We start from the raw sequence: 25,549 nt of genomic DNA, 5'->3' as shown, positions 1-25,549 counted from the left end.
CACAGAGGGAAGCCCCGGCTCTACAGAGCCGTCCAGGACGGCTGAGAAATAAAGGGCCAAACGAAGCACCGTGGAGATTCGACAACAGCATGAACCCCTTGCTGGTGGACAGAGGGGGAAGTGTCACTGCAGACGGGGGACAGAAGTTTTGTGGTCAGGCCTCTCCAGCCCGAGGCCCATCTTGGATCCAAACAACACAAGGACTTACATCCCTAATCGGAACACTTTGCTTCTCAGCCCCAGACATCTACATCCAGGTGATTCAGATTTTTCTCCAAAAGCAAGTGTGGAAGTTCACTCTGTATGTGGGGCATGAAGCATCCTTTCTGAAGGTTTCCTTAGAAGAAAGACCCCCCGGAAGGTGAATTCACGCCGCTCTGTCCTTGGAGACACTCATTGGTTTCAAATGGCCGTTTGCCCATTGAAATCTGCCCACATTTCATCAAAGAAAACTCTTAAGGCCGAAGTTCGGTCGGGGCGCCTATCACGTGTGCGGTCTCTGTGCTCCCAGTTCCAGGGTTTGCTGGAACTTGGACTCATGACCTTCGCTCTTTCCCTCCCACCCCGATCATGGCTGATGGTTCTGGTTTCCTTCGGGATGCGTATTTCGGGTCCAGTGATTAGATGGAGAGGAACCGGAGAATATCAGAATTCCTCGCTGTGGGCAGTCCGGGGGAAACACTTACCCGCGGGACCGGCCTCGCTAAGATCCCCAGTGGCTGATGGAGGTGAGGGCATCGCTGTCCGGCAGCCGTCCCAGCAGCGGTGCCTCGAGCCCTGTTCCTTTCCAGGAGCGTCTCGCTTACTCTCAGACCTGGGTCAGGTACGGGCGCCTTCAGGTGGGGCGTTGACCGAAGTCTGGACAAGGTGAGGCTGTGATGGCACGGTGCCTCCCGTGATGGGTTGGTGCCTGCGTGTCTGGGGAGCTGAACCAGGCCTGGGATATTGCCCCCGGGAGGCCCGCCGTGGTCACGGCTGACCCCACTGCATCAGTCTTCTCTCTGTTTGGGGCTCTGTAGCATCGACTCAGGGTTGGAGACCTGGCTTGTGTCCTGCTTCTACTGTAACTGTTGGAGGCCTTGGGAAGGTCACTTAATTTTCCACCCTGACTCGCAAGAGTTGGCCTGTCATTTCTTCCCAGTTATGAGGGTTAAAGATCTTCCAGTACAGGGCCTCTCATCCTGAAGTAAGATGCTTGTTTGCAAGGCCACCTCCTCTGAGCAGGCATCTCTGCTGCCCTAGTCGTCTGGGCCCTTACTTATCAATCCCGCCCCCGGGGGAGAAAGGGGTGCCGCGCTCGGAGGGCGGAGCATTGTGTGTCAGGGCTGTGTGCACCTTGCTGAATCCAGCACTCCCAGGGGCGATGCAGATGGGCCCCGTTCTCCTCACCCTGTAGACGGGGAGCCCCCAGGACACTCGGTGAGCGAGTACTGGAGCCTGGGTTGGCATCCTTCGTGGGCCACGGTGTGTCCAGGACACCAGGGTGGGCAGTATGGCAGAGGCAGTGTCGTTTGGGTCAGAATGTTGCTTTGTGTTTTCTTTTTCTCACCTCGGTTTTGTAGAACCCACTTTTGTTTGTCCACTTGCAAAGAAAACTAGTTTGGAGAAATTTGGCCACCTCTGGATATTAGCCTGAGTGGACACAGTGTATTTTAAAATAGGTTGTAATCAGCTGCATTGGCTTAAACCACTGGTCTTAATGGGAGGCTTTCTGGACAATGGAAAATATTCTGATTTCTTTTGTAAGGCATCCAAATATAAAATCATACTGCTTTCCTTAACTTCCTTTTGTCATGTCTCCTAACTCTACAGAACTTAAAGGGAAAAGCAGGTAACATTTCTAGCGCACATTTTCGGTGCAATGATGTGTTCACCCCTCTCTGACTGGGCATAGTTCCATGAGTGAGAAAAGGACGTGGCAGCTGTTGTCCTGGAGAAAGAGGGGTGCTGTGCTAGGGCTGACCCGGGTCTCGGGGTCCTTGAGCAGCGGCAGGAGATCCTCCCGCAGTGGAGGCCTTGGTGAGACTCGCTGAGGCCAGTGCAGTGAGGGTGGGGACGGGGCAGGGGTCCAGGGGGCACCCTGGAGAGTTAGGGTCCGTGCGGAGGAAAGAGTGGAATAAAAGGTACCCGGATTCAGGTTTTCAAGAGTGATGCTGGTGAGACTGTCCTTGATAAAACAATCTAGAAGATACAGAGAGAGGTTAGGATGGAAGGGGGTGTGGTTTGGGGCCATTGTCTGTCGGGGGCTCTGAGGTCCTTCTGGGGTGGGTGGTCTTTGCCGGGGCTCACGGGGCTGGGTCGCTCCTCTCCCCCGTCTGGGACTCGGGTTCAGGCTGGAAACGGTTACTTAGGTCCATTGCTACAAGAATAAACATGGGAAGAAAGCAATTAGAATGGACACCCGGGGTCACTATTTTCTTTCCAAAGAAACTGTATCTGTGAATTACATCCAAATCTTTATTTTTTTTGGAAATATACGTTTGACTGGGGGCTTCCCATGTTACCTGTTTATAGCATTTTGGGGATGTTTCTAGACAGGACTGTTATGTGGCTTCCAAGGGCAGAGGGGCAGGGGTGCCGTGTGTGGGATGTGGCTTGTTTGCCTCGGTGTGGGTGTGAATTCTCACCCAGCTTCGCCTGACTCTGCCATCCTGAGTAAGATATAAAACTTTTCAGAGCCCGTGTTTCCTCACTGGTAAAATACACATGGTAATATATATACCTTGGTCTGTTATTACCAGGATTAAAGGAGAATACGCATAAAGCTGGGTTCTCTGCCCACCATTCCTGTAAATGTTATGTCAACAATCCTGGATTTAAAAGCTAATCTTAAAACTCTTCCTTTGGAATTAAATTATACAATTGATCGTAAACATGTGTCACTTAGGCGCAAAGCCTTAGCACCATGAATCCCAGTTTGATATTTTACTGAAAGTGGACATGTGAATAATTATATTCCATCAAAACTGTAAGTTTCCAGGTCTCCCCCCGCCCACTCTGCCATTTCTAGAAAATCAGATTCTAAAGGGGCAACTCTTTTTATTTTTTTCCTTCTTTGATCATCTGTGTTGTGCAATTAAAAAGAAAACCACAGACAATTCCATGACTGATGAAGACAACATATGTAAAAATTAAGTAATCAACTCTGAGAGAGCGGGCCTGGCCTCAGACCAGGACTTCAGGGCCGGGATGGCTCAGTTTAAACCCTGTCTCTGACACTCTGTCTTTACCTTCTCTGATTCAATCACGGAACTTGCAAAATGATAACAATCCCACTTCACAGAGTTATAGCAAAGTGATTCAGTTATACATATATGTATTACACATTCTTTTCCATTATGGTGTGATTAAGCAAATTAATACCTAAAAGCAGGTAGTCTTAAGGACCCACTAAATGTTATCAAGTATCAATCTCCAATCTCTGCTGTGTGTAAAACTCCTATGCTTTCTTTTTCTTTTTAAAGATTTTTTTGATGTGGGCCATTTTTAAAGTCTTTATTGAATTCATTACAACGCTGCCCCCATTCCATGTTTTGGCCTTTTGGCTGCAAGGCATGCCGGATCCCCGCTCCCTGACCAAGGATCAAACCTGCACCCTCTGCATTGGAAGGTGAAGTCTCAACCACTGGACCACCAGGGAAGTCCCTCATATACTTTTCATAAGTGAATCCTACTTGACAGATTGTTTATTATTTTATCCCCGAAATATTTTTATATGTGAAGTCCTTTGTAAACCTCAGAATACTTCACAGACTTCCATTCTATGTAGCAGTTAAGCTTTTAGTATCCACCAGCTAAGCAATGTATAATCACACACAGCAGTTAGGTATCTGTATTAAAGAAAATAATGTCCATTTTATGAACCCCAATAGCAGTCATATACATTTTAAGACAAGTAGAGCGAAGGTGCGAGTCTTTCTGTTGATTCAATGTCCTGATGAGGGTGGTATGCATGTCCACATGAGGGCTTCTGGAGGTGACGGCATCCTTGGTCCACAGGGGAACCGTGGTCCCACCTTTAATTTGGTACCTCGTCATTGCCTCGTGCCGAATTACCTGTGCGTTTCTATCTGCGTTTACTAACGTTCCAGGATTTGTTATTTTCTATCATGTGTGTCTGGTAGTCTCAGATTAAGCCCTCGTTATCCCTTGTAGGGACTGAAGACAGTCTTGAACTGGTCTTTTGTCTGAAAGCTTTGCCAGCAGGGTTTTAAAGCACAAATATGATCCTGGCACTCATCCTTACAAGGCTTTCTGCTGCTTGTGGAAATTGCTTTACCTGCTCCAGAGCCCCCACTCTGGCCCCTGCTGCCCGGCAGCCCACCGCTTGCCATGGACCCTCCCTCTGAAGCCCTGCTTCCTTGTGGGAAGGCCAGCCCCTCATCCACCGTATTTGCTGAGCACATGTTAATGTGCCATTGATCTTATGCATGTGAAAGGCAGGGGCCGTGTACTGATAAGGGCAAGTGGCAAAATGCCAGGAGAAGCAAGATATTTGGTGGTTTAACTAGGTGTAGTTTTTGAGAGAATTCTGAAAATACTATAAGGAAGTGCATAGAAAATAGAAGATGCTGATTTTTGCCCTCTGAAGCTGACACCAGAATGCCTGTTGTATCTGACAGCTACTGCTTCGTAACAAATAGCCCCAGGATGTTAGCTGTGATCAGTGACAAGTGTTCATTTCTCATGCATCTGCTGAATATGGCTGGGCTCTGCTGGGAGGCTCCAGGCTGCATGTGGGTCTGGGTCTGTCCCATACATCTCTCATCCTCCTGGCCTGAGTGAGGAGACCGGAGGATGCCCTGCTCCTGGCAACACCTAAGGGCAGGAGAGTGGCCCACACGCATACAGGTGTCCAGCCCCAGCCTGCAGACACCCCACAAGCAATGTAGTTCCCACGTCTGAGCCCAATGTCACAGGACAGGGGAGACACCCTGCCAGTGTTGGGGGTAAGCCGCAAAACCCCTGGTGATGGGGAGAGAAGACGGATTGGGCCAACATGTCATCAGTTATTCCTGGAAATCAGTACATAATTATTCCGAGTGAGAGAAGCTGAGGGGATGGGGCTTGAGGGCCCAGCAGAGCGCCGTCCGGATGGCCGTGAGTGTTGGATGGGGAAACGAGGCATTTCCGAGCCATCCAGCTGGTGGCTGCCATGGCAGCTGGACTTGGCCAAGGCCTTCGAAGATAAACAAACTAGTCCACGCAGGTCCCGGCTGTGCAGCAGGGTGGCCAGAGCAACAGGATCCCGGCCAGCAGAGGACACTGAGGCAGAACACGGGGACTGCCCCCAGGAAGCTGGGAGGAGAGCAGGGGGACAGATGCTCTCACCTGGTCATTTCTGCAGCAGATTTGGCTGGATGTGAGAACTGCCCGTAGCTTAGACATTCCTGCAGAGCAGACTCATGCCCGTTGGACGTGGGACCTGAGCAGATTCTGCACATTCTCATTCTCATAGCAAAAACTGTCCTTACCCAATTCAGTCAGTACTTAGAGGCCCGAGAACCTTATTATTATTACTATTATTATCGTCATTGGAGTCCAGTTGATTTACAATGTTGTGTTAGTTTCAAGTGTACTGCAGAGTGAATCAGTTATACATATACCTATATCCCTTCTTTTTCAGATTCTTTTCCTGTATAGGTTATTACAGAACATTGAGTAGAATTCCCTGTGCTCTACAGTAAGTCCTTATTGGTTATCTGTCTTATATGTAGAGGTGTGTATATGTCAATCCCAATCTCCTAGTTTACCAAGAGCCTTATTATGAACAAAGCTGGCCTTACTGGTGTAACGTCAAGCTTGCCGTGTTTGTTTAGTGGGTAATGGAACACCACGTCCTGTTGGACAAAAGGAAAGAAAAGACTAAGCATTTGTTAAGTACTGTTCCTGGGAGCCAGCGATGGACTCGCATGCGTATTTGGTTTATCACTGAATCCGAGATACTGTCCATCCTCAGATATACCAAAAAGGCAAATAAATATATTGCCCAGTAAAATGTGGTCGATATTTTCTCATATCTTAGGATCTCTATTTTATTTTTATCAAGAGAACTTTTTACGCGTCATTTAGGTGTCGACTGTCTATCGGGAACGTGTCTGCACGGTGAGGTGGGCTGCGGCGTGTGTGTCCCCAGGACAGGACGTCTCTGCCATCGCCGATGCTCTCAGGCTCTCCCGGGCCGGGCCTTCCTGGAGGCCACCGCCGCTTAGGTTCCCATCACTCGACGATCATTTTACCCGCGCTAGAGTTTTGTATAAATGGAATGATGGCACCATATAACTCCTGGTTTCTGCCTTTTTTACTCATTATAATAGTTTTTAGATTCACTCTTGTTGGTCATATTTGTTACCCATTTATTCTCTAGTTTATATGCACAATTGTATATTGTATGTGTGTACCACGATCTGTGCATTTTCCAGTAAATGGCTATTTTAGTTGTTTCCGTTTGGGGGCTGTGATGAGTGAAGCTGCCGTGTGCATTCTGCACTCATCGCTCTGTGGATGTGGGTTCTAATGACTCTTGGGTAAGCACCTGGTGTAGACTTCACACTTGTGGGAGGAATGCAGGAGGGTCCCCACTGCTCCACATCCTCGCCAGCCTCGGGGGCCTCTGGTGTGGGTCATGAGGGCCCCTCCCGCAGGCCCACGGAGGTACCTCCTGTGGGTTTACTTTGCATTTTCCTGGGGACTGGGGATGCCCGGCAGTTTTCTCACTGCTTATTGTTCAATCACATACCTTTCAGTTTGAATTGTCAGTTCCAATCTTTGCCCAATTTAAATTAGATTATTTGCCATTTTTATTGATTTGTAGGGGTTATTGACATAACCTGAATCTTTGTCAGGTGTGTGTGTTACGAACATTTTCTCCCCATCTGGGCTTGCCTTTTCACTTTCTTAATAGTGTCTTTTGGTGAGTATAAGTTATAAAATGTATTAATAGCATCCAGTTTACCAAATCTTTCATTTTGTGGGTAGGGTTTTCTGTGTCTGCCATAAAACCCCAAATATTAATGGGAAGCCCTTAAGAAGGAGAGCTGACCACAGAACTGACAGCCGCAGTGGGCATCCTTCTGAAATACGGCCAAATCTGAGGACCACGTTTGTAGAATGGATACGATTTGTTATTGCTGCCTATAAAAATGCTTCAGGCTTCATCACACTAAAATCAAGGATCCTCCGTTTAAAGAGATCTTCATTTAAGAGTTTTTTTTTTCCTTTAAGTTTGTAAATGTCTGGCAGCCATTTGTTATCATCTATAATCTAATTCCCTTCGGTTGTCAGATTACTTGAACAAACTGTCAGACACCTTTTAAGTCACTAAAATCTGCTAGTTTGGGAAATAAACTAATTTTTTAATGGAACTTCTACCAAATTTACAGAGGTAGCTTTTCTAAAAATACAGAATTGTTATATAATTGCACAACTTAAAATTGACAGAAGCAAATTGGAATTGTACTCATGTTTCTAGTCTAATACGATAATGAAAAAATACTGAGGCAGACTATCTCAAAAGTGCTAATTACTTCTCAGAAGTCTGCTCAAAATGGGGTGTGTAGCCCCCGAGACGAATATCCAAGCATTAGAGAAGGCACAAACACAACTGCTTGGAACTAGAAAAGCTTAAATAAAATTCATCATAGAAGAAAGTTCAGTGCAATCACCATAATCATGTTGAAGAGTTAACGCATTTCCATGTAGGGTCAAGGGTCACAGTACCAGCAGGAGAGTTAGTTAAGCTGAGGCAAGAAGAGAACCATCCAGATTGCTGCAAAGCCAGTGGCCTGTGTGAGAATGGGTTTAATACACTGAACGGAAGGTTGTTTTTTTGTAAAGAATGTTGAGATTTGACAGCATGACAAATTACATATATCATTTTGAAAGTGAGTAGACATCGCTCTTACCAGACAAACTGCAGAACTTGCAGCTGCAATCTGATCCATTTAAATTCTCGTCTATTACTTGAGACTTTGTTATATCCCGTGACTTGATGGGTCAGGTAATTAGGACAGTGCAGCATAAGCATGGGTGTTAATGAATCCAGACGTTCAACCCAATATTTCCCCATTCCGGTGCTGAAGTTGTGGTTTAAGAAGTCTATGTCTGTGGTATTGAATACGCGTAAAGTTTTATTTTGGGTTATGACTCTGGTTGTTCTTCGTAGGACCTTTTGCTCTTTGTGTTTCTATGTCTAATGGGTTATGTTAAACTTTTGCTCAATGTTAATAATAAATTCGCCCAAATCCTTGCCACTTTTCACGTGTGATTCCACCAACCACAATGACCCGTGAGGCAGGACAGGCACAGAAGAGGGTATCGGATCTGTGAGGTGAGAGTTTTGCTAAAGTTCGTCAGACTAGTAATTCAAGGCTGGAGAACAACCAGAGTCTGTCTCCTAGTCCAGAACTTGACCTGTGCCCCTACGGCATGAAGCTGGCTCAGAAGAGCCATCCCGTGTCCCATAACTGCGCTAGGAGTTTCATATCACTTCCTAATTCTCTAGGGACACGAGCCTCATTTATTACAAAGGCTGCTTTTCTTTCACCTCAAAGTATGTTCAGGCCTCTTTCCTTAGGAAAAAAATCTTTATTCAACCCAATCATCAATTCTAAATAATCTCTCAACTTTTCCTTTGCCCGCAACGTATTCCTCAAATGGGAACTCTCTTTGGCTGGTTTTTCTTGGACAAATGCAGTGGCTTCTTCCGACACAGCTCACCTTCCTTTAGATGCCCTCACATTAAAATTCCTTCTGTTCATTTTTTCTCTTTCAATTCTTCTTCTTTCACACATTAACTCCTCAACATTCAGTATAAGAGAAAATTATGTAGTTAAAGCTCTTCTGAATAGGAAAGATGTCACGGTCGGTCATACCATGCTGAACGTGCCCGATCTCGTCTGAATGGGAAAGAAAACGTAAATATTTTTATCTAACCTATTAAAGTGGATGGTATAATTTGAATTTTGTGAGCATTAGTTATTTTATTTTCTTGCTGAATTATTTCCAGAATCCCAAACTTTATTTTTATCCATTGGAGGACATTCTTTTGGAATGGATTCAAACCTAACTTTTCATGAGATAATTACTGTAAAACTCCAGCTTTGGTGCCCTTTGCAACCCTCACCCATCAGCCAGCTGCAGGCGTCTCCACTGGCACCCACGCTTTCACCTGGTCCTCAGCCAGTCCTGACCAGAACCTCACCAGCGCCTTTCAACCGTCCCTCCTTCCCTCTCTCCTATTTCCACCATCGTTGTTTGGTCCTCTCCATTTTTACTTTCTCTAAAGAGTCCCTTTTTCTGTGCTCTTTCCTACCGTGTGATGAGATCTCACTGACAATTTTCTAAAACATGGTTGGGACTTGTCTTTATGGAGTCCTGTTCCTGTGTGTCTCAGTGACTGGGTGAGCGTCCAGTGCGATGAAATACGACTTGTTGGCCGTTCACCTCCTTTTCCAGGCGCGATTAGCATCCTGAACAGAACAGGGGCATCTTTGCCGGAGAGAATCCCGCTCCAGGAGCTTTTCCCCTCAGCCATCTCATTGTGGCCCCAGCGGGATGGGGCAGAGCTCAGCTGTCTCAGGAGGGTGACTTTTAAACAGATAGATGGGACAGCCCTTTAGCCTCTGTTCCCTTGGACCATCATGAATTTGTTTAAAGAAGATCTACTTCCTTCCACATGGCCCTAAAATGTAAAATGTAATTGCATTTCTCCCATAAGAGAAACTAAATTCCCCGCACGGAGCCAGGTTTACCAAATAAAATTGCATAAGTGAACGGTTCTAACTTCAGCCAGGATGTTTATATAAACAAACACGGAATCTCTTCTGACTTGGCAATGATATCTGCCATATTTTACAACATTCTCAGCAAATTTTAAGAGGTGGTTGACTTAATCAATACTACCTTGCTTATGATGAGCCTTCAAATATGATGTAAAATCCTCAAAAGGGCCATTTCAAGAATTTTCCAGAAGTATTTCTATAGCTACAGTATGTTCTTGGATAGAGCATGGAAAGCATTTTGTGCCCAGATAATCACACCATAAATTCTGTTCACTAGTAAAGCTTCTGAAAAAGGGCCAAGTGCACAGGAAAGTAAGCAGTGTGTCTCCAGGAGAGCTTCCTGGAGCAGGCCCCGCCATCAGCTGAGCCGCATGTATGTGGAACTCCAGTTAGGGACGGGCCAGCTACTTTGAGGGTTTCAAAAGACAGGACCCAGTTGCCTCTGAAAACGTGTAGCTCAGCCTCCATCCTCCTTAGGTTGCCCGCATGATCTAAAGTAACGAACTGGTCACTTCAGAAAGAAACATGAGGCATTGTCATTTTGATTCCAAGCCAGTTTCCTAGTCACAGTTGGAGCGAAAGCCTCGTTAAATTAACCCTGTAACACAGCGGTCGGTTTGATTTATGTATCTACCTATTTGCTGAACAAAATCTAGAGTGCATAGAACAGTACAGAACTTATAGGAAACAATCAGTATGAAATTTTTAAAAAAATTGGGTGGTGCTGTTATAAGAAATGCAACACCATTCATTTTTTGTGTGTATTAGAGATGAACCGTGTATTAGAAATCCCCTACACGGGTACCCTGTTAGCACCCAGAGCAGTGCCTGGTGCAATATTTGTTGAGTGCACCGATCAATGCAGTATGACTACTGATGGAAACGAAATGCCCGATCCTGATGTTGGACTGATTTAGAATTGTAACTTTGCTATTTAAAATTCTTAACTTGCAGACTGCCCCCACCCCGCAAAAAATGATCCACTCCCGGAAATTAAAGCCACGGGGAATTTAATGGAATTACATGGATGCCTCGGAGAGCAGAGGGCAGCTCAGACAGCTCAGGGCCCCGGAGTGGGCTCGGGACCTGGTCCCTGGTCCACACGCTCACAGACCACATGCCTTCCTAAAGGGGGCGGAAGCTGAGGGTGCAGGGCTGTCTCTGTAGCAGCGACCAGGGCCCTCGCTGTTAGGAACAGAACCGCGTGCCGTGGTTCAAGGGCCATTTCTTCCGTCTCCTCTCGTGTCCATTAAACAATGTAGAATGACTGTGAGATTTGAACCACCCTGGGCTTTGAGATTATCCTACAAGACGTCGGTCTGGACACACGGCAATACAGCTTCCACCCTCCTCGTCCATTTTCAGGAGGCTGAGGTCAGCCAAGGAGGAAGCACTGTGTCTTCTGAGTCGGAGCGAGGGGAGAATCCCAGGTGCCCCGTACCTTTGTGTTCTTCCAGGACGTGCGCAGGGATGCCATGCTCACACAATAGCAGCATCCGGTAACACAGTCAGGAGATGAACTAGTCACAGCGTTAAACGTACATGTGACTGTCCTCAGATTGTAAATGGAATTACTAAAGGGAATGGATTACTAAATGGATTGTAAAGGGAAAGAAAATCTAGGTGGTTTTGTAACGATTAATGTCATGACTATGAGTTATCTCAAACAGATTTATTGAGTGCCTGTGATATGCCAGGCATTTTTTTAAAAAATTATTTTCAGGCATTTTTTAAGTGCTGGAAAAATAATGAAAATGCGAGCTAACCTTTATGAAACAGGGTTTCTGTGACAAACTGCATATGGAACCTCCTTCAGTCTGGTCACCTGAGTTGTCACGTGAGTCAGGTACCTAACTCCCAGGTACCATGCCCCCATCACCAGCCACGGCAGCACTGACACACAACGCTGTGTCACACGCTTTCCCAGCTTTCGGGGGTACCCCACCTGTGCGGTGTCACATCTACCGTCACAACCTCCCTGCAAACTGTAGTTAGTTCGTTTCAAAGCAGGCTGAAACATAGTTTATGGAACATTACTTTCTAAGCAGGAAATTGCTCTAAAGATTTTATTTAAAATATATTCGTCCAATATGTTGGCTGTTTTCTTTTCCCTTTTACGGAGAAATAGGAAAACAAAAGAATCTTTAGATCCCAAAAGACAGCTCAGGTGAGGGAGAGCCTTTTCTGAGGTGGCCCTGGGTCCGAGGGGGAGAGGTCTCGTGGTGGGCTGTTTGTTCGTGATGGCTCTGATTCGGTGCAGAGGCCAAGCCCAGAGAAACCCCGCTGCAAGGGCGGAAACTGGAAACTAGTGCCCACGTTTGGAATTCTTTAACACGAGCGAGGAGGAGGTGGGTTCGCTGCTGTGAATTTTTAATGCCATGTCTTCGGGCTGGAAGGATGCAGAACAGGAACATTTGGAATATTCTGTGCCCAGTGTTTTCTGGATTATATTTTAAAGCTCGTGTGAATCTCTAGTGAGGGATAAAGTGTTCTTCACCTTTTATTTGACTCAAATTCATTACCGTCTGAGGATCACTGAGTAGCTTGGACTCATTGATATGGTTCTAAGGCATTCTCGGTGTGTGAGTAGCTTGGACTCGTTGATTTGGTTCTAAGGCATTCTCGGTCTATTCGGGGCAGAAGATGGATCTAAGTTAGCTCATGTCCAAACGCAAAAAAGAAACGGAATTTATTAACATAAAAAGACATAAGCCTTTATACCTGGAAATACCCGGTTCTGGCATTTTTTTAAGTGATCGCTTAGTTTTCACGTGGATGAGCTTCAGAGGTAACCCCTGCACACAGCTTTAAAACAAAGTCCCTCATCTTCTTCTTCTTGACTAATATCCAGAAATGCAGCCTGTTTTGGAAATACTGCAGCTGGAATTTCCAGACTCAGCCTCAGTCGGCCCTCGGGGCGAGTGGGGGGCTGCTCTTCCAGGACCCTTCTGGGGGGCGTGGGTAGTGGTGTCAGCATGTGGGGGCTGCAGCGGGAGGGGCCGCGAGGACTCGCTGGGACTGGACCACGTGCCCGCCGGCCCGGGGACCCAGAGCAGAGGACCGCGGCCGTCCCTGGGGCCTGGGTCCCGCCTGTGGCCTCCGGGGGTCCACGGGGCGTCAGATCCACCTGTGGACGCGGACCGCCCGCCCTGACCCTCCTCGCCGGCCCCTCCGTTTGCTGTTCAGTCTCATCCGCCATCGGCTCCCTGGGTGACCAGCCACAGGCTCACGCGTGTCTCCTTCTCACTGCAGCATCCTCGTGTGACCAGGAGCAGCAGTCGGCCCTAGAGGAGGCCAGGCAGCCCAAGAACGACAACGTGGTCATCCCCGAGTGCGCCCACGGCGGCCTCTACAAGCCGGTGCAGTGCCACCCCTCCACAGGCTACTGCTGGTGCGTCCTGGTGGACACCGGCCGCCCCATCCCGGGCACGTCCACCAGGTGAGGCTCCGTGGGGCCGGAGACCCCGGAACGCAGAGCCCCCGTGGTTCCCACCGCTGCAGATGCGATGCCCGTGCCCCGGACCTCGCCCCGCTTCTCAGTGCGGCATTAACGCCTGTGCCCACGGGAGCCCGTCTCCCTGACGTCACCAGGAGCTGGCGATGCCAGCGACGGCACGAGGGTGGTGAAGACAGACCTTTTAGGCAATTTTGCTCCTATCCGTGTTCATGCAGGCTGGAATTTTGAAAAATGGCTCTGGTGTCCAGGCTGGGGTGGGCACCTAGAATGTTATCATCTATCACCTCAGCTTCTTTTGTCCCCGGTGTTGGCAAAGGGAACCTCGCATTTCACAGGAACCGATTGCCCAGGACGGCTCTCTGTAGTCCAGAGATACCTGTCTGCTGAAATTACCACCGAAACAGAAAGAGCGTGCTGAGATCAGGGGCAGCAGTAGTTACTCAGGCTCTGAAGTGCAAACCGACCCACTCATTCGTGTTTTGCGCGGGTCCGAGCCAAGCAGGTCATTTTGTAAAAGCACCAGGAGAAGACCTGATATTTGTTCCTGGAAATAGAGTGAACAAGTAAGGGTGTTTTTGCGGCTCTTGGTCATATGAATTGACCTTTGGTTTTTCATAGATTGGAATAAAAGTAGTTTACAGGTAAAGGACACTAGTACCTCTCCCGTGTGATCCAGTTTAAGCCCTGGTTCCCTCTGCAGCGCTGAGGCGTGAGCACCTTGAAGCTTCCCCCAATTTCTCAAGGGTGACCATGGTGCGTGTAGAAGGGGAAATGCACCCATGTAGATTCCGGGAGCTGGAGGGACAGGCAACCAGCTGACTTTTCCTCGTGAGAAAGTCCAGCCACACCTGGAGCCCCATCTGGCTCATGCGGGAGACCAGGCTCCTTGGGGACGGGAACCCCAGGCCCCGGCCTCCCTGGACACGTGGCCTGCCCTGCACACACACGACCCCGATGGGGTGTCCAGGCCAGAGGCTGAGGTTCCCTCTGCGGGTGGTCGTAGGAGATTGTTTCAAACATAAAGAGAACATAAATCTTCCCCAGGTTTTGTGTGAGAAATTGCTCTTCTCATTCCTGAACGCGTCTGTAGGCAGGGAGTGCTCATTTCTAAGAAACCTTTCTTGGGAAATGACATTTCCATTACTTCAGACTCAGGCTTGTGGACTGTGTCTTTCAGTCGGGCTGTTTGTTCCCCAGGCCCAGCTGCAGGGGCGCTAAGAACGATCTCGTAGCGCCGGCCCAGCTGCAGGGGCGCTAAGAACGATCTCGTAGCTCCGGCTAGCAAAAGTCCTGACGCTGTCAGAGCCAGGCCTCCGCAGACGGGCTCAGAGGCTGAGATCAGCTTTATCACGCTGTCCCTGTAGAACCTGTAAACGTTTTTATCTCACAGTCAGACGAGAAACACAAGAAGCCCCCCTCCCTCCTGTCCGTCCTGATTTCATTCTGCCCAGACGTTTGTGGAACACAGTACCAAGTTCTCATTTTCCCTATTCTTTGTACAGGAGGGAGGGACTCCCTCTTCTTTGACTTTCAAGAAACAGACTTAAGTTAGACCCAGGGGAGGAGACCCCTCAGACTCGAGCTGTACTTTCCTCTCATTCGTTCATTCCTCTGTTCATCCTCTCCGGTGCTGACTGTCAAGACCCCGACACCATCAGAACTGAGGCTAGTAGCGAGGGGGGTGTCAGAACCCGCACGTTGCCCACAGGGCTCCGTCCGTCGAGGCCAAGCTGTCCTTACGGCCCACGGTCTGGAACATGACCGCTCCCAACGCTCTCGGGGACAGAGGCTCCGATTATTTCCGCAGTTAAAGGACATGATTTTCATGAGCCATTTTTGTTCTCTCTGCTCTGCATCTTCAGTGCACCAGCCTGCTCTGGCCTCATTCCCATCCTGGCTTCTAGAAGCATCACACAGCCGTGACAACATAATGTGGCTTTTCTGACAGCAAGAAAGGCCTTCCCCATGGACCCGCGGTGGGCCTCCCCTCACTCTAACTGGCCAGAATGTCACCCTCTGACCAGGCTACTGCCCGTCAGGGAGGGCCCTGGGCCCCATCGTTCAGCACCCAGGCATGGACGGGGCCACCCCCTGGGCCCCCGAGGCCACGCAGAGCAGGTTCTACGTGTGACGGAGTTTAGCACAGAAAGGATGCGATCTCTTAAAGCTCCGAGAAACACCCCTCCCTGTCACCCAGAGTTTCACTTTTTATTCACTAAACGTTTGAAACCCCTCAAAGTTGCAGGCACCGCTCTAGGGGTTGGGGGGATGCAGGGAACAAAATGGACACAACCCTGTGCTTGCATGGAGCTTACGTTCCCATGGGGGGAAGGGATGATGAGCAAAGCGCATAAGCAGATAAGCTGAATGTGAGTTAACACGCCGGCCTGTGGTAGCTGCACTGGAGGACAGTGTACAGGAAATAGGGGCCCGAGGGGGGCAACTTCAGCGGGACGGCCGGGGGCTCCCAAAGTGCTGAGGTCGGATTCCGGTCCAGAGGAATCTGGGGAGCAAGCCGATGATGTCTGCGGGGGGCAGTCCAGGCGGAGGGGGGGATGTGGCCCCCTGACAGCATAGGTCCCAGAGCCAGAATCTAGTTACGTTTTGACCAAAAGGGAGGATGTATCGATTAGGAAGCTCTTCACTTCTAGTAGTGGTAAATCTGACAAATAGGCATGAACAGGGAGGGACTATGTAATCTAAAGAAGAGGTGCAGAGATGGAAGAAATTCCCTTTCAGTGGGTGCTATGACTTGGTGATGTCACTGAGGACATAGAGTCTCCCAGGTCTTTCCTCTGACATCCTCAGTGTGTTGCCTTTACCCTTGGACAGACTCCCCTCATGGTCATAAGATGGCTTCAGGGATCCGGGCATCTCATGCAGACACCACATGCTCAGAGGACACACAGCCCATCTCTCTCTTTCTCAGGAACCAAACAACCTTTCCTAAAAGTCCCCTAGCTGACTTTAGTCATGGATTATTGGCTGTAATTGGATCATATGACTACAGCTGAACCCATCACTGGCAAGAAAAATGGAATTGGTTTAAACAGATTTCTACATGAATACTGGGAAATCAGTCAAAATCATCAAGTTTAAGGCATATCTTATGAGATGCTGGCCAGCTTCACCAGCCCTCACTTACCCCTGCTTCTACTGTGATTGAGTAGCAATGTCACAGAAAGTCTTCTGCATTATTAGTTAAATACTTTCTGGTGCATAAATGCTATTTTCTTGTGACTTTTCTGAAATAAGCCATTCCAGGGAGATACTTTATAGTTTTGATTTATATTTGGGTAGACAGTTCAAGTTTCCGTCCCCCCCCACCCCAATCGTTCTCTATATTTTCTGATGGGGAAGAATAATTTAAAAATCCAAGAACAGTAAGATGACATAAATATAAAATGCATTCTCATTATAAGCTAGTTCTCCTTTCCTTGTGTCATCATGAAAGGTAATTACAAAGCACACATTTTGTTACAGGCTTGTGCCAAAGACAATAAACACACAGAGGCAGAGAGCAGCTACGGGGCAGAATTTCTAGGGGGGTTGGTCGTCAGGTAGAAACATGAGTTGGACCGGGCTGGTGCATCTGCTGGTCTCCCTGCCTTTTTGAGTCAAAACTGACATCTTGGCCGAGGTGTTCAGAGCCCCTGCAGGCCGGAGGCCAGGCCACGCGTGGTGGGACAGGACCTGGGAGGAGGGGGGCAGGTTCCAGCCTGGTCGCTGATTAATAGAGGGGAGAGCTGGCGTGAGCTGTCACGTTCAGCGTGGATCAGGCTGACTGCCAGCTACTACATTAGCGCCCAGAACGGAGGGATTTCTCTTTCACTTTCTTGATGGCCAGTGAGGGTTTGTCCACCTGCCATCAGGCTGCAGGCTGCTCTGACCTGGCACGAGGACCCCATTCCCAGACTGTGGAGCCCACGCGGCTTGCTGGCCTTGTGAGCATGAAATCGAATTTCTCCCTGGCAGAGAGCCTGGTATCTGATGGGCAACCAGATGATTAAGAGATGTGCTTTCTTATCTTATACAAATAAGTTAAAACAAACACTATTGAAAAGGATGCTGACAGATGTCAACACAGTTTAAATGGCTTTATCTTCAAAGGCATTGATTCTATTTGTTGAGATTGTCATTTCCGCAAGTCACAGTATTCTTTACAAGGAGCAGAATGCTGTCATTTAAACATACATTTTTGTATCAGCATCAGCGCTGGGATTCTTGAGGCATCTACAGCCCAAATATGTAGCAAAACCAGGATGATCACGCAGTAAGGTTAATTTCCAGGCGGCTTTGAAGTTAAAGCTTCAGAACGGGGTTGGCAGTTTTGTGGTTTCTTATCACCACATGGGGGATACCGGTGTTGACTCCGAGCCTTTGACAGGCTGTACACAGAGTTCATACTAACGGTCCAACCTCTTAACACGACAGAACAGCTGGCGGCTGACGTCCTCACAGATCAAACATCCCAGGAATGGCTGGGCCGTTCGGCCTCCCCGGGAGCCCCATCCCTAGTTGTGCCTGCTTGGTTAGGAGCTGGGACTTTGCTTGTTCTTTCACAGCTCACGTTTCACGGGCTGCTGGCTGAAGGTGTCAGCTCTAGCGTGGGTACCATTTCCAACCTCCCCAGCCCCACGGACGCTGATCTAGAGTCTGAAACGAGGATTTTTCAGTCATGAGCACGTGCTCAGTTTCCCCAGATTTAACAAGCGTGAGTAACAGCAAGCTCTTAGCCATCTCTCCGTTACCTGCCTTCTTTCCTGAATGTTCCCCTAGGGAATTTCTGGCTCCTTACCTACCTGCCTCAGTCCCAGGTGGGAGAGGAGACACCAGGTGGGTAAGAGGTCCCTTCACCCCCGTTCATTCCCGTGACCGTGGTTCCAATGCCATCTGCACGGAACCCCACTGCATTTCAAAAGGATATGAGTTAATGGCTTTTGGTGAAAATGTGATCGCTTAACTGTTAGCCGGAGTGTGTCGGGGACTCTTTAATTTCAAAAACAACATTTCAAAAAGGCATATTAAGTTTGTGTGAGTGGGGTGTTAAGTTTTCTGGTATCAAAGAGGCTATTCAGGGTGTGAGGGGCTGGAGGAGCTCGTGGTGCCCTGGCTGTGTTTCAGCCGCGCTGGACCCGACCCTCCAAGACCGGCCCCGGCTCCCCGGGCGCCAGGGAGGGACTCTGAGAAAGGATCCCTTCAGCGGGAAATTTCATTCTTTTATTTTCTAGGGTGGGAAAACAAGAAATAATGAAAAATAAGAATCAGAAGTGATCCCTATGAAGTAAACATGATCTCGTACCTCTTTCTGAGAGAGTGAAAAGGAAACGGGCAGCAAAAGAGGGTGAGGCCTCAAGGGGACTTTGTTCACATCCTGAGAATCAGCAGCCCCTGGACCTGACCGTCCCTCCTGCGCCCACGCCGACTGGCTCTGACTGTCGTTCGCGTTTTCCAAGAATCTTTCCTGACCCCTGAGACTGCATTAAGGGCCCTAAGGGCAGGTTCTCACAGCTGCCAGGCACGCTACCGAATCATCGGTGTCCCCTTAAGACAGGGAAATGCAGTTTCCCCAGGTGATGTGCATCTCCCTGTGTCTCCCACCAAAGGGGCAGGTGCTGGGAGTCTCTCCACGTATCCCACCCAAGGGGCTTTATAAAGAGCCTTGAAGGAGGCTCCACTGGGCAAGCTGTCCACCTGGGCCTGGATCTGGAGCCCAGCTGGCAGATCCATCCAGAATCACTGTCAATACTGGTATCCCCGAAGTGCCCGCTGCCCGAAGTGAAGTAGCCGGCAGGCACCCCGGGTCCCGCCTGCTCAGATACCAAGGGCCACCCTTTTCCTGTTGACTCCATGGGCCCAGAACATACACGTTATTCTTTGAACCCTGAGACAACCTTTTGTAGCTTCGGGAGTTAGATTTTGAATTCGTTGGTCTTTGAGTAATGTATCAGTCTAGAGCTCTGAGGTCCTCTCTGAGACTTTGCACTCTTTCCCGGGGGCTGTGCCCCCTGCCCTCGCTTAGTGCTTGTGCTTGCATTTCCCCCTCCTCAGCCCCTCCCCACCCTGAACCGTACCAAAATCCCGTCCTAGGCAGGGGCGTTCGGCAGCCACTCTACAGGTTGTGCTTCAGAAACTGGATGGAGAGACAGAGCCCTGTGCGCCATGCTTCTTCCTACTGACTGTGAAGAATATACTAAATTGCCACAAAGGTCACCAAAGGTCATACATCCCGAGCACTGTAACGTGAGGATGAGACGCCCAATGTGTCCCGGGGACCAAGGAAACCTGTGGTGTGAACACACGGGTACGGAAGACAACCCCCATCTCAGTGTCTCAAACTGGCTCTTTTCTCTTTCCTTCCCCTCCTCGTAGGTACGAACAGCCGAAATGTGACAACACGGCCAGGGCTCATCCGACCAAAACAAGGGATTTGTACAAGGGCCGCCAGCTCCAAGGTGAGTAGAACGACGGGTTCGGTCGGATGCGCCAGCTGCCACTTCGAGTTTTCTTGCAGATTTAGGATGAGGAAGGATCTCAAGCGAATTTAGTTGCAAAGAATGATTTCAAATGAACAGAGGTGGTGAGTTTAACCTTATGATTATTAAAAATACATTCCCAGAAATGTTTGATGGATGTTCTCTTTCATCAAAAAGCCCATAAGTGTTTGTGATACACCAAGAATGATGATTTCAACAGTTAAACCTCAAGCCCCGCCTGGACCCAGCGTCTTCCAGGAATTCATGTGCGATTGAACTTGGTCGTGTGGCGTGAGCCCCGCGCCGGCCGAACCCCGCCGGGTTGCAGTTATCTGATGAGATCGCAGAGTTAGAGACAGGACTTCTGCATCATGGCAGTTTCAGCGGCGTCGGTGGGGTGCTGCAAAAAGCTGGATGCTATTTTGCTTCATTTCCATCCTCATTTCTTCCTTTAAATGCCTCCAGATTGTGTACATGTAGCCACAGCCTCAGAGACCATGAAAACCATTCTCTAACGTCTTTCTTCTAGCGCAAGTGTTGGATCTTGGTCTTACACAGAGTCTGGATAATTTCCTGTTTAGAAAAATTCTGTGGTCCTTGCATGATTTGTACTGTCATTGATAAAGAGGGTTTTACACTCCGAAAGGTAAAGATGTTTCTCTGCTGTGAGCAGAGGTAGAGAAGACTAGAGGGTCTCCCGTCCACCTCCGTATCCCTCCAGCCATACCTGGAACGAAGGCACTGGACACAGAGGGAGGGGAGAAGGCAGGACCTGGTCTGGGGGTGGGGGGAGCAAAGCACAGCCGTGCCCAGACCACTCCGCTGTCCCATGCTTATCCTGAGACATTTGTCGTGGGTCTTCCGCTGTTTCCCCCCCTCCACGCCTTCCTTTCGATGCAGGTGGTGGAATCTCTGACATTATTATTATCATCGCACGATGTCTGTCTGTGTGCATGGTCAGTGGGGTTTATGTTCATGAATCAGGCTGCTTTCTGGATCCTGGAGCTCCCCGAATGGTGTCGTCCAATCAGAAGGGCGCTCTCTCCCTCCCTTATCTGGGACAATCTCTTGCTTCTGAAGTCAGGTTTTAACACCGGTGGACAATAGCTTTCTTAACAGGAAATAATGAATTTAGCATATGCTTGGTCCATGGAAAGACCCCAGTGAATGTTTGCTCCTTTTAGCTAGTCTTAACCGTGCCGCAGAAACTTCAGGCAATCTGTTCTTTGTCTCTGAGGTTCCAAGACTCTCGACTTTTTTTTTTTTAAGATTTTTTTGATGTGGACCATTTTTAAAGTCTTTATTGAATTTGTTACACTATTGCTTCTGTTTTATGTTTTGGTTGTTTGGCCACGAGGCATGTGGGATCTTAGCTCCCCGACCAGGGATCGAACCCGCACGCCCTGCATTGGAAGGCGAAGTCAACCACTGTTCCCTCAACTTTTTTTTTTTTGATAATCCAAAACTGCATTCCTTCTAAATTGAGCTGCATGTGGTTTTTGCACATATAATATGGATGTCATTAATGAATGTGTGGTCAAGCTCTGCTCTCAATGGTTAGAGATGCTACGACAGACAGAACACAACCCCTCCCATCTCCTCTTGGTGGGTGCGCTTGGCTAGGAAGGAATCTGCGTTCATGGTGGAATCCGGTACATGGAACCCTGGGCTGGACTCTGGATTTAAAGGCTGGAGTGGTCATTCATCTTATGGGAAGGGCTGATCCTGGATATTGAGAAGTACCATGTGACATCATTCCGGGCTCGTCTGGGAGTCAGATGGGCCATTTAGAGACAGAGCATCTAGCACTTCAGGGAAAACCATGTGAAGAGGTGCCCATCAGAGCTACAGAAACCACACCCCGTAGGAGAGGAGGTTGGTTAGGCTCTGAGCACAAAGTGCCCTTTCCTTCCCCCACCTTCAGTGAAGCCCAAGTCCCCAAGCACGAAAACTATTTTACACAAACTCGGTAAAGGTCAGCTCATTTTGCAATTATAGATGTTTGGGAGTGTACCGTTCATGACCACTTCATCATTTTGCTTCTCTGGAGATAATTATCCTTATTAGGGAAAAACAAATAGGTCTTAAAATAACTCCCGGATCAAGGCTGTTCTTGTGGAGAGGAGAAAACAATTTCCAGAATAATACAGCACCGTGGTGGGTAGGCAGACACTTGTTAAGTCACATGCCAATGCATTTTCTTCTAAAAAGGGATGGTTTTCATTTTAAGCAGTTTTTCTAAGTTTCGGCCAATAAGGGTCCTTTATTTTTCAAGCCAGGCTGATAATATCCTCACACACAATTCACTTTTTAGGGGCTTTGTTGACTGCCAAATATTTATTTACATGCTGTGTAGGAGCGTACGCAGATTTCCCGGCTCCCACTAATGGAGGGAAAATGATCATTTACTCTTCGGAGGCCAGTGCTTTACCCTATGGAGAGATCAAGCTCCAGCCTGAGGGGTCACTTCCTGAGAACTGGGTCATGATTTTGGCTCTCGAAGATTCTTCTTTTCTTCTGTAACTTTCCTCATACGACTGTCATACCATCTTGAGAGAAGTCAAAAACCAGCGTGAGGGAAGTTTTTAAAAAAAGGCATTAGACCACACCTTTCTCCCTCTACAAACCTGCCCTGCCTCATTTTGCGCTGGCATCTCTTAATCTCGGTGGCTTTTGGATCAACCTATCTGCCCTGCTCGCTGGCCTGCCCGTCACTTCCTTCATCCCCTTCCGCCTTCCCTTGTCTCTGCTGAAGGCCTCCTCACAGCTACGGGGAGTCTCCGTCGCCAGGATCTTGCCCATCACCCCCTTCTGCACCTTCCCCGGTCCTCCGTGCATCCTGCGGGACCCGGCTTCTTGGGGAGGCTCTCCCTGGCTGACACCAGCCGTGTGTGCTCCCACTGCATCCAGGGTACCTGATGCCGTTTTGCAGGTGCTGAGTTACAAGCTCCGCCCTGTGTGCCACGTGGTCCTCCTGAGAGATGGGCTGACCCCTGGGATGCCCACCCGCCAGCATGGCAAGGAGACCACAGGAGGCCCTGGGCGCCTGGAAAAGAGTTTGCAAATTAAGGGCACCAGGCAGGGTTTCTTTTCCTATTCTGAGCCTGTCTGACTCTTCTGTATTGAGTGATAACTGGTAGACTTAGACTTACCCAGTGGTTTTCCTGACTTAAAGGGCACAGAGCATGAGTCTTCAATGAGTGGGATTTCTCTGTGGGAAGAGGGTGACCTGATAGACAGAGTTCATTGTTCTGATTCGACCTCAGGCTGTTCTCTGACCAGGGGAAGGAGGGAGAGCCCACCCTGTTCTCTCTCCTTGGTGGAGAGACTTGCACACCCACGTGTGGCAGCTGAAGGCCACGGGAGGCCACACACGTGACCATCGCAGAGATGAGATGTAGGCAGAGGCCACGGCGGATGGAGATGCGCCTGCACTTGGCGCCCAGAGAGCAGCCCATCCACAGACCTGGGTCCCCCATCCCTGTCGAGGAACTGGTTCCGGAGGGAGCTGGTGGGAAAGATTGATGAGGGAGAGTTTATTACAAGTAAAGTCACAATAAGTAAGCTTTATGGCGTAGTGTTTATGACCTCCTCTAACTTGTACCGATCAGATGATTTGTGTCTTTTACACTTAAATACATTTTTTTGGCTGATTGTCATTCTGAGGTGCAATTTTATTATTTATTTATTTATTTATTTATGGCTGTGTTGGGTCTTCGTTTCTGTGCGAGAGCTTTCTCTAGTTGCGGTGAGCGGGGGCCACTCTTCATCGTGGTGCGCAGGCCTCTCACTGTTGTGGCCTCTCCCGTTGCGGAGCACAGGCTCCAGACGCGCAGGCTCAATAGTTGTGGCTCACGGGCCTAGTTGCTCCGCGGCATGTGGGATCTTCCCGGACCGGGGCACGAACCCGTGTCCCCTGCATCGGCAGGCAGATTCTCAACCACTGCGCCACCAGGGAAGCCCTCTGAGGTGCAATTTTAACAGGATCAACAGGCTTTCACTCTCCTCTGGCCTTTTGCTTCATTTAGTCTCTTCTGATGGAGCAGTCACTGGTTTTGTTAGTTACCGTGCAACACAATCAAATATTTGTAGGCCTTCGATAAGGAAGAACCTAAAGGCAGGAGGGCAGGTAGAGAGAGTTCTGAGATCAGTTGAGTCCACAGGGAGAAACCTCATTCTCTACTCTTAGCCTTTCTCTCCTCCACCAATTTTGGGGGAAGCTCTGATGTCCTTCTGGGGCTTCAGAGTGTTAGTGGTATAGCCCCAGCACCAACAAGAGGGTGGTGAAAAGTGTCTGAGGTTTTCTGGTACCAGAAAATGGCCTCCTTACTTTACTGCTTCATCCCCCAAACCGGAGCCATCAATTGTCCCCTGCCCCACAAATCTCCTCCATGCTGGCACCCAGATCTGCCACGTGTATTTATTTTGATTAAACAGCCCCGCCCATAGCATCTCCGGCGGCAGCTCTGTGGACCTCACAGCAATCAGCGGCGATCAAAGCCCCCTCCCTAAACTAAAAGCCCCTCTGAGGGAGAGTTAAGCCACCACACAGAGACTTTTGAAGTCAACAGCCATGAAAATCTCTTTTCTCAGGGCCTTAGTGATTGCAGGCACAATAGGGTCTTTGATTCGATTAGAAACCCTCAAAGCACCACCCGGATTTTCCAAGCAATATTTTAGCACAACTCTAAATGTTTTCAAAATTAGTTATGATTTCCTGAAGCAGCATAAAATGATCCTTACCTTTCCCTAAGACACTTTCCCAGAGGTAATTAGACCCTGAACCTGGCATCTGTGCCGAGGACTGCATGGCACTTAGGGACCAGTGTTTACTCCCCTCCAAAGTGGCCTGGGCCTTTGAGGCTCTTTCAGAGACAATAGGAGATGTCAGTATTTCACCCATGAGAAACGTCAGCCTCTGTGATTCCGTGTCAGATCAGGTACTGACGTCACAGACAGTCGTGAGTTTAGCTGAGCCGGGAGCACACTCGCTGGGGACCCTGCATGTGCTCTGCACCCGCGGTGCGCTCCTCATCGCCAGCTTGGAGAGGCTTCCTGGTACCTGTTTCCCAGCACGAAGCCTCGTGGAGGTGAGGACAGGTGCGCTGTGTGTAGGAGAGGGTTTTAAACAGCGTTTTGCTCCTAAGAGCTGTCTGATGACTTTATAGCTAAACATCCTTGCTGGTTCACTCGGTGTCCAAGTGTGGGTTGGATTCCCATGTGGAAGGGACTGTTCTGAGTAGCAATGCTTGGGACAGAGAGTGAGCTCCGTTATTTTGTTTTTCGACTGGTGAGCTTGATGATTAAACATGAAATTTAAAGTATTAAATCTGTAGCTGAATAAGATGACTAATCCTTTAGAAGAAAACTGCATTTTGTAGAAAGCACGACAAAGAAAGGGACCATTAAAGCCCGTTTCCTTGAGGACAGGATGTTACGAGTAGAAACTCAGTTAAAAGCACATGTGTAATTTACATCCCAAAGATTCATAAGACAGGAATCCAGGAACAAGGGAAGCCAGGGGAGTCCAGGGTTTGGGAATACGTGATATCCCGCAGGGGTGTCCTGAGACGCGGGCTCTGTCTCAGATGTCACAGAGAATCACTCACAAGGAACTGGGGAAAGCCTGATCAGACACGAGGGAACATGTGTGAAACAAATCCTTTATTTGGTACTTACTGTTTCTTCAAAAAAATAAAAAAGTCGATAGGATGCTAGGATGTGCAGAGGCATCCAGAAGACGAGAATAAAACGTAACCATTGTACTACACTTGGCAGAAGTCTCAGATTTTTTATTAGAATATTTAGTTCAGTTGATATTTTTCTCCGTTTTT

The 25,549-nt window shown here is 48.6% G+C and overlaps 1 protein-coding gene across 5 annotated transcripts in view; it reads left to right on the top strand.

Annotated features, from left to right (window-relative positions):
• SMOC2 (SPARC related modular calcium binding 2) overlaps positions 1 to 25,549 on the top strand; it is a 156,994-nt gene that overhangs the window by 92,875 nt on the left and 38,570 nt on the right. For all 5 annotated transcript variants that reach the window (XM_082475833.1, XM_082475832.1, XM_082475831.1 and 2 more), the window contains 2 exons: positions 13,035 to 13,221; positions 19,612 to 19,694. In XM_082475833.1, coding sequence (XP_082331959.1) covers positions 13,035 to 13,221; positions 19,612 to 19,694 — 270 coding nt within the window. The remainder of the gene's footprint in view (positions 1 to 13,034; positions 13,222 to 19,611; positions 19,695 to 25,549) is intronic.

Source organism: Balaenoptera physalus (assembly GCF_965194825.1).
Source record: "Balaenoptera physalus genome assembly, chromosome: 9".
Lineage (NCBI taxonomy): Eukaryota > Metazoa > Chordata > Mammalia > Artiodactyla > Balaenopteridae > Balaenoptera > Balaenoptera physalus.
The sequence above is the reverse complement of the archived record's forward strand: the minus strand, read 5'-3'. Positions and strand labels throughout refer to the sequence as shown.